General features: G+C 39.8%; 1 protein-coding gene across 2 annotated transcripts; it reads left to right on the plus strand.

Moving 5' to 3' along the window:
* The first annotated feature begins 1,782 nt into the window (after nt 1-1,782).
* On the plus strand, nt 1,783-7,428 carry LOC121191950 (gasdermin-E-like). Of its 2 annotated transcripts, none has more exons than XM_041053438.1 (10): nt 1,783-2,031; nt 3,445-3,697; nt 3,882-4,077; nt 4,385-4,562; nt 4,774-4,894; nt 5,004-5,117; nt 5,612-5,733; nt 6,060-6,168; nt 6,297-6,367; nt 6,823-7,428. In XM_041053438.1, the coding sequence occupies exons 2-10, from the start codon at nt 3,487-3,489 to the stop codon at nt 7,054-7,056; spliced, it is 1,356 nt and encodes a 451-aa protein (XP_040909372.1). In that variant the 5' UTR covers nt 1,783-2,031; nt 3,445-3,486; the 3' UTR covers nt 7,057-7,428. The 2 variants fall into 2 exon arrangements, with proteins under 2 accessions (XP_040909372.1, XP_040909371.1); XM_041053437.1 differs by having other exon boundaries at nt 3,459-3,697.
* Nucleotides 7,429-9,347: the final 1,919 nt, after the last annotated feature.

Here is a 9,347-nt window from a genome sequence, read left to right on the forward strand (position 1 = left end):
TGGTAACAGAAACTAAAAAGCTGAAATACACATTTTCGTGTCAGTTTAGTCTTAAAGAACAACAAGGTCAAGCTCAGGCAATTTAAAATGAATGAAATGCTAATTGCATAATGAAACATGATATTTACTTCCATATTCCACATGCCATATTTTACTTTTTGGCCACTTGGGAGCAGAACTTTTAACAAACAGTTGCTTCTTTACACATCTTGTTCGTTACAGAGCAACATCACCATTTATTTTGAGTTTACGTGATGTTCCTAAGTTCTGGTGTTTATTCCTTTATTTAAGAGTTCTGTGTTAAATAGCCAGCTACAAACTATTTGCTGAGTTGAAGATGAAGCCTCAAGCATCGTTGCCATGGTTATCTACAAATAAATAAGAGTTGAAGCAAACAAGCAGGTGATAACTGTCTATATATATATATGTGGTCTACATGTATCAGAATTAAGTGGGTTCACTTTCTTTTATTAAAAAAAAATTTTTTTTTGCATATTGGCTAACTGTGTGTGTGTGTGTGTGTGTGTGTGTGTGTGTGTGTGTGTGTGCGTGTGTGTGGTAAGTGTAAGTAGGTGAATGAGAGACAAATTAAAGTTTCGTTTTGCTAAGGTAGAAAAACACTATCTGTGTGCAGTCCATTTTACATTTTACACCTTTTACATTTACTCAAGTACTATACTTCAGTACAGTTTGAGGTACTTTTTTCTATGCTAATTTGTACTTCTGCTTCCCTACAATTCAGCAGAAAATTAATATTTTTTTCCACTTCCTAGTTACTTAGCAGATTAAGATATGACTTATTCACAGAACAAATGATAAGCAGCAGCTTATATAATAAAATGTATTGGTATATAGATTTAACAATCACACAGTATATTTAGTATTTAAATATACAACATCATAATACTGACAATACATAGCAGCCATTCAGTGTAATGAGTGCTTTTATTGTTTTTATATCTACATGCACTTTGCTCTTCCAGTTTTACTGAAGTACTGTGAAATTATTACTTCAGCTCAAGTAACACTTCTGAAGACCTCTTACATGACTACTATCAGTGGTCAGAGGCCCATCAGCAACCTGTCACAGTAGTCTTGGACCAGCTACGACTGCACAGTGTTTGTGCATCTGGGTGCATCCATACCTCTGGGGAACAGTGGACCATTATCTCTACACATGACTGACAACTCCCTGACAGCCCTCTTACTTATCACCACTGACAAACACATACCAAAAGCAAAATGCACCCACCCACTCACATGCACACATTCTCTTAAACCCATTCCCTTACGACATCAGACCTTAAATCTGAATCCGATAAATTATGGGAACCAACAACACTGACAACAAAAACTGTCCTCACACCATCTTTGGAGTTCATCACTGAACTGCACAGGTGGTGCTTTACATGATTACAGGATGTGTGGTGTGGTTTGTAGCAACATGTGCCCTACATTATTTCTGTAGTCCTACTTACAAACCACCATCATTCATTCAGGTTAGCAGCAAAATGCTATGAATGAATCAATGAGACATGATTACTGAAAAAAGGGAAAATCAAGGAGGCAAGTCTGCTCTTGTCCTGAAACGTACATGCCCACGCAGTCTCTCTCTCTCTCTCTCTCTCTCTCTCTCTCTCTCTCTCTCTCTCTCTCTCTCACACACACACACACACACACACACACACACACGCACAGACACAAACAAGATCTCATATGATCATAATTAACTCCAGTAAAAGTGGGAGGAGGGACATGTGGACTAATTTGCAGTCCCACCACTAACAGCCACAGCTCTGACCGAACAGTATCTGTACAACTAATTTCCGTTACAGTGTTGATCGCTCTACTTACTTAGCCCATAGGCATATTTGAAATTAACCAGAAGACTATTTCTGTCCGCGTTTGAACAGCTGGGTCTACTTTTACGCATGGCAACCTGGGTGACACTCCAGGAGTGACAACTGGACGCACAGGAACCCTGATCAGTCATCTTTCTCAAAGTCATCTTCATAGAGTTGTTTATTTGAGGTAAGAGACATCATCATTTACACAGCAACCAAGTTTAACGAACTCGAATTTATCGGCGTATTGGTTAGTTAGTTATTAGTTTAAAAAAAAGACTCTACTGTCGGTCTACTTTACTAGAGCTAACTGACGCGATCGGTGTGTTGTGATTTTGCGACAGAAACATGAATTTCTACATTTTATTTCTTTGATTTTGAAATTCATATTCTCAGTCTTGAGTCTTTAAGGCTCCTGCGCAGCTGATTTCACCATGTAGGCACGCGCAGTGCAGCCTGGTGGGTTACAGTATGTTACAATAAGTGGGCTGCCGGGAATGTAGGCGCTCTGGCGCACGTGTTAGTGTGTGTGAGTGTGTGTGTGTGTGTTTTTTTTTTTTTTTAACATGAAATTGCATCTTAATTTTAATTTTATTTCTTTAAAACCATTAAAGTTTAGTAAATTGAACTGATAATGTTTGATGCCACAGTAGCAAGTCATTTATTATGTGCCTGTTACTGAAAAACAAACAAACAAAAAAAAAACCATAGGCATAAACACATGGCACTATGCATTTGCTCATATATACCCCAAACCTAGTTTTATTTAAATTGTTATCACTATTATTGTGTCTTTTTGTTTTTGCCCTCTTGTTTCCTCGGTCCAGATCACACTAAACAAAAGAAACATAAAATATTTAGAAACAGCATATTTGAGCTTTTGGAATTTGAGTTTGGGGTTAGAAAAAGGTCCCTGCTGACGCTACGACAAATCTTCAATTATTCAAAACGAATGACTCAACACGCTGAAAGTCAAGGGGAGTTTGTGATGTTGTTCAGAACGGGGGAAAGATGTTGGCATCCAAGGCTACATTCAGGGTGAAAAGGTTCAAAGATCTGAATTCTCTCCTGCAGGTTTACTTCCACGAACTGGCTTCTTGCGCTGTACCTCAGCCAAGTGCTGCATTCTTTTGTTTAACATTCCTCAAACCAGCACAGAACTTTCATCTGTTCTTTCTGACTCTCTTCTCTTACAGCACAAATCCCCCTTACACCTGATAACGTTAAATATTTAAGCTATGAAAGCTGAGCCGTTTGAATTAGCAGGATAAGGTGTGTGTGTGTGTCTGTGTCTGTGTTTGCATTTGTGTGATTGTGGTCACACTAATATGTTAACAACATGCAGGGGACTTTCTTTATGCATGGTGAGTCACTGCCTTCTGTTGGTAGAAAGATACTCAGAGGTTTGGGTATTACATGGTGTTGGGGCATCAGTGGAACTTTGCTGAGAGACACAAACTTTATCAAGAGGGGAAAACCAAAGGGGAATCACCATTAGTGATTTAGTACTTAAATAAGTACATAAGTGCATCTGAGGGCTTGTCTTTGCTGTCTGCATCTTCCAGTGGACAAAAATTACCTCAAATTGAAGCCTAGAAAGTTTCTCTCTTCCAGCTGTCTGCAATCCTCATCTGCTGAAGCCATGTTTTCCAAGGCCACTGCCAACTTTGTCCGTCAGATTGACCCAGAAGGAAGCCTCATCCACGTGTCTCGAATAAATGACTCACACAAACTGGTTCCCATGGCACTCGTCGTCAAACGCAACCGCATCTGGTACTGGCAAAGGCCCAAATACCAACCGACAGATTTCACCCTCAGTGACGTGTTGCAGGGAGACAAGGTGCTCAGCCCGGGTATGTAGGTGTGCACACAAAAGCTGTTTATGTTTAAAAATAAACAAACAAAAAACCTCAAGCTAAATTAGCATAATATATTTTTGTACATATTTTCAAAGTACATAAAGCATTTCTCAACACCAGCTATTCTCCTTTCAAAATTCTTTATAATATAAACATCTCACACCACATATTTTTTCAGGAGTGTCTGAGACAGCAGATTTCCTAACCTATCAGGGGACATTTGGAGACAAACTGTCTGGGAAGCTGAACACCAAGGCTGGCTCTGCCAGTATCACAGTGATGGGGCAGGGCTCGTCCAAGCTCCAATCATGTTTTGGCAACTTGAGGAAAGAGGAACTGGATGTGAAGAAGCTGTTATGTGACTCCAGCTCCAGGTGTTAAATAATTCCTTTTTATAGTGTTTGCACACTGCAGCTAGTCAGAGGAAGGTGACAGCATGATGACTTCTTTATTGATGAGATGAACAGTTTAAAAATGTAGTTATACATCAGATATTTGATCCCTCAGGCCAATGTCATGCAAAGACTTAATCACAACTACAGAGATCAGAGAGGTGTCATGTGCCTAACAATACACTGCACTGAATCTGTGAATGGACATCTGTTTTAACACCCCCCACCCCCCTTTAATGTGAATTCTTCTGTCTAACTGTCGATTAAGACCTGTTCCTCTACTCTCCAGGTTGGTGAACATGCAGCACGTGCTGTTGCAGCAGCTGGAGAAGCAGGCCGATGTGCTGGCTGTAGTGAAGGAGAGGATTCTCACCACCAACTCCTGCTCCGTCACCCACTCCAAAATGGAGCAGTGCACCTTTCAGGGGGTGCTCGGGCTGGTGGGCATGCTGGGGAGATCTTTGAAGGTGGGTGTGGATGGGGCTGAGTGTCTGTGTCAAGAAATCTTTTTTGGTTATTCATTCATTATTCATATATTATTAGTCCTGTTTTCTGGGGAAAACACTGAATGTTTATATTTGTTTGTTGTTTATTTAAAGTCTTTTTTAGCTGTACTACTATCAGAGCTTCATATCCAAAAAATATTGTATCCGGCTCTCTGGATATGTGTATCCTCAGGTGTGTGTGAAGGACACCAACAACATTGAGATGGACAGTAATATTTCTTTGGAGATCCCCGCTGGTACTGTCATTGCATACAGCATCCTGGAACTAGAGATTAAAAAAGATGGACGCTATGGTATGGTTTATAGCTGACGCCATTGCCTACAATACACATTGCAATAAATGGGTTCATCCTTTATTATCCTCCTCTATGTGTTTATCTGTGACGCTGCGTGTATTTTCAGATATATGCCTACAACCAAGCGCAATAGGAGGCTTTGAGACAGACTCGTCGTTGGATGTCATGGATAGCATGTGCATTGAGAAGATTGTTCCACAGAAAGCACATTTGCAAAATGGTTGGTTTCCATTCACTCAAACATTTAGCCCGTAACCCTTTGATAACAAAGAAGTTGCGGTTATTCAAATATTATCTCCCTTTTTTTTTCGTTTTTTTATGAGGAAGTGAAATAATCTGACTGAAGCAGGTTCCCTTTTCTCCCATACGCAAATCGCATTTGGGATGCTGCAGCAACAGTCGCATGGATGATTTGTTCTGTAAAATTATGAATGGAGTGAACTGCCTCAGTAGCAAAAATTTCCTCAACATCGTTACTTAACTGGCAACTGGATTTGGATCTGCATTGAAATCAGTGCATTAAGAATGCTATGGAAAATGTATGCAGACACAAACTGACTTGGGCTACTAATAATCTGAATTTCAAGTGGTTGTCAGGGAGCTTGTCCTCTTAACCATCCAGTGTAGGACATGACTGAGGCTAGCAGCAGCCAAGTATTGTGTTGGTGTAGCTTCATCTTGAAATCTCATGCAGTATCACCTGGCCTCTTGCAGGATCACAAGAGATGGACTTGTCTCCACTGGCAGAACTTCCCCAGTTAACTCAACAAGCCTTGTTCAAGAAGCTCCAAGAGACAATCAAGGACAGAGCTGCTCTGTCACTTCTGCAGTGTATGGTGGGTGACACGATGGCATTATCCCAACATAACACATCACATGTTTACAAGAGCCACTGCTCAGCTTGTGAAAATAGGCTATCTGGGTTTGGGCTCATCTCTACAGGATAACTGTGTTCCAAATAAACTAACCCAAAGGGAAACACTAACCAAAAGGGAAACACTCTCCCAAAACTGTTGTTTATGCTTTCTGACACAGGTACATTCAGGCAAAAATCTATGACACTAGATAGTTGTAGATTAGGAAATGACACTAGTTTGAACCATCTGTTTTTACACATTGTTTTCTCCACTTTCCTGCTTCTCCGTGCCTCTATGTTTGTCAGCTGGAGGATGAGCTGTCGGAGCCCAGTTCAGAGAGTAGTACTGAATGCAGCCAGTTTGCCAGTGCTGATCACCTAAACGCAGCTCACCTGTTGGTCACTGCTATGGAAGGTGAGAGAAAACTCTTTGACCTGCAGGTGTATAGGCATTTTCCCCATAGTGCTCTGAGCAACACAAGGTAGTACTTTACATTTTACACTGGTACGCTTTAATCTTGTTTTGTTTATTGTTTCTTGTAGTGTTGCCTGATGAAACACTGAGCCTCCTGAGTGAGAGTAGTGCTGATTTTCTGGACGCCTGTGACACACTGGTTAGTTGACTTTTTTCATTTTATTGCTCATCTTTATTTCTTTAGTGGTTGTATGTGAGTTGAAAATTATTATTAACTTATTTATTTATTTGACACCAGGCCAGTGAAAGTTCAGTATTTTGCAGAATGTGGTTATCAGGGTGGTACAGCCAGCCTGGCTCTGTCCAGAAGTAAGAAAATCCACCAATCAGCACCTCTAAAGCTCACTAATCAAGCCACTGTGTCTCATTAGGTTAATTCATACACAAAACATTTCCTGTAATTAACGAGTCAGCGAGTAACGAGTAACGAGTCAGCTACTCCATCTGTTTCCATGTATTTCCACTCTTTATGCTAAGTTCAGCTAACTAGCTGTGGGTTGTAGCTTCATATTTAATGCAGTAACATGAGTGAGGTATGGAAAAAAACAACAACAACACTGCAGCAAAAAGGTATTTATATGTCTGTCTCACCAGATGTGCAGGTTAAAGGAGAGCAACGGGCCACTCGCCATCCAGTGTCTTCCTGTCCTGCTGCAGGACAACCAAGCTTTCCAACGGGTAGAACAGCTGCTCAGCTCCACCAGTGTGACACTGAAGAGAGACACCGACAGGGTGTGGACGGAGACAGAAGATAAAGCAAGTGTTCTCCCTTTTCTCCTCTGCCTCAGCATACATGGATTGTCCTTGCTGTGCAGTGGGCTGAAGTAGTAGGAGTTTCTGCATGTGCACTTTCTTTTCCTTTTTCATGGACTAAACTCTGTCCATTTCTTTCTTTATTTCTATTGTGAAGCTAATTGAGTGTAAGCTTATTATAGTTTATTGCATAACATCTTTATATCATTACTATTATTGTTCTTTTTTAAAATATTCCTTTATATTTGATATAGTATTATACTGAGAATGTTATCATATTATTTTTTTGACACATATTTTTTTATTACTTTTTACATGATGAGTTGTGATCCTGCAGTGCAGCTCTGTCTCACTGAGACACATCAACAGACCATGTTTGGCACTCGATCAGGCACTTTATATGTCCTGCAAATGATTATTGTTTGGAATAAATCCAGTTCCAGTGTTTTTATTTATTACGTTTTAGCTCACAATGAAAACGAGTCCTGTTCATCAATAGGTTGAGAAAAATCAGTGAGCCCTGCAGCTGCAGAATTAACTGAAAATGCACCGTTCTTAAGCTTAAAACAGTTCTGATTCTCAAGAGATGTTCAGGTCATCGATTTCAAGTTTTTCAATTAACAACAAAATGTGAAATTTGATGCTTGCCAACGGTACATGAAATTGAAAACATTTCTGTGGTATGCTAAAAGATGTTGCCGACCTATTCTTAGCAGGATTTTAATTTTAAATGCTGCATCGGCAATATTACATATTTAACATTCCCTTTATTACTTGCATTGAATACCAAAAATACTGTATTATGTTAAAATGAAGAAATGATTCTTTTAAATATAGATTATGTGTGTTTTTACATGAAGAATAGTTTTATGAAGCTGACTTTGCAATGGTCCTGACACTTGTCAGTTAACATTGTACTTTAAAAATGCTTTACTTTATCCTATATTAACACATTTTGAAAAATAATTGCATTTAAACTTTTGCCTGTCATACCTCTATCAAAGCTTATTTCTTTGTCATAGGTAAATGGCAAATAAAGAATATAAAAAAACATTGAAGGAAAGTGTTTACTTTTGAAGTGAACTCCTGTGCTCTGTGGTGAAAGTGACAAACGATTGAGCTTTTGTTTCATTTTTAGTAAAGATCATGGCTCATTTGAAGATATGTATCTTTATTAACAGCAGTCTGACAGTGTCAACATAATTATTATCAAACACAGATGAAGTCGGATAAACTGGTTGATGTAGTAGCTGTCAGAATATTCACAAGGTGTGTGAACCTTCTTGAATGGTGCAATGTTGCCCTGAGTTATCACTTCTGTACAAAGGTGTGCATGTTTTATGCTCACACAGTACATGTCCATTGTACACCCACACAGCTATTTTCACTTATGGCTAATTAAAACTTTTGTTTCAGTGTAGTGTGTATATGTGTTCACATACCACAAATAAATCACATCTCCAAAACTGTTTGCTGCACTTGTTAGGACGGGACAACTTCTGCTGTTTACTGTTAGTTTATGCACTCTGGTGCCAGTTTATTAGGAACGCTTACTGTAGCAGGCAAGGCTAGATTACCAACCCATAATGGGAACCAACCGATGGGATAGCTGTCTGAAGTAGGCAACTCCCCCAGACTGTCAAAGGCCTCAAACCCCCCAAATTCTTTTTTTTAGAAATGTTGCAAATTTGCATCACTAAATCATATTGTGTGTGCACAGTTACAACTCATCTTGGAGCCATGCTTTGTAAGATTGTCACATGATATATGCAGTGTTTCTAAATAAGTTTGTGTTTAATCAAATGACAAACGTAACACACAGGTAACACACAGGAAACCTAGGGTCAGGTAGTGTTATTCCATTGCAGAAGTTCTCTTCACTGGACAATGTTATTTAGAGTCTTCGATGATGTATAGTCTCTATTTCAAGGGAACTTAGAGGTAATAGAGTATCAGTGATATATGGTACGGCACGGGGGTAGATGGATTTACCAAATGGGCCTACTGGGCACAGGCCCAGAAGTTCAAGGGGCCCCTGGGCAAGATCCTGTCTATGAATGACTTTTAATATTTCTTGATCGAAAGTCATTGAGCTCAGTTTAAAAGACACAAAATGACCACAAAGACACACAAAACGACAGCAAAGGAACACAAAATAACCACAAAGCCATTGCTGCCAGCCTAGGAATCACAGTTTGTCACATTTTATATCCTCTATGGAGTAAGTACTACGTTTAACAGCGTGATGTGATGAAGCTCCTGCTCCTGAAAGCACTGCCTTTGCCACGTGGGGTCGCTGTTGTTACCGGGATCCACGACGATGGGCCATGACGTAAATCTCCGGCGACCGGAGCGTGCGCCTCGTC

Source organism: Toxotes jaculatrix, chromosome 13, assembly GCF_017976425.1.
Source record: "Toxotes jaculatrix isolate fToxJac2 chromosome 13, fToxJac2.pri, whole genome shotgun sequence".
Lineage (NCBI taxonomy): Eukaryota > Metazoa > Chordata > Actinopteri > Toxotidae > Toxotes > Toxotes jaculatrix.

Bases quoted from the DNA above. Each gene is read 5' to 3' on its own strand.
- LOC121191950 (XM_041053438.1), top strand. From the start codon at position 3,487: ATGTTTTCCAAGGCCACTGCCAACTTTGTCCGTCAGATTGACCCAGAA. The intron at 4,078-4,384 runs GTGTTAAATAAT...TCTACTCTCCAG, and splicing joins TTATGTGACTCCAGCTCCAG to GTTGGTGAACATGCAGCACG. The intron at 6,169-6,296 runs GTGAGAGAAAAC...TGTTTCTTGTAG, and splicing joins GTTGGTCACTGCTATGGAAG to TGTTGCCTGATGAAACACTG.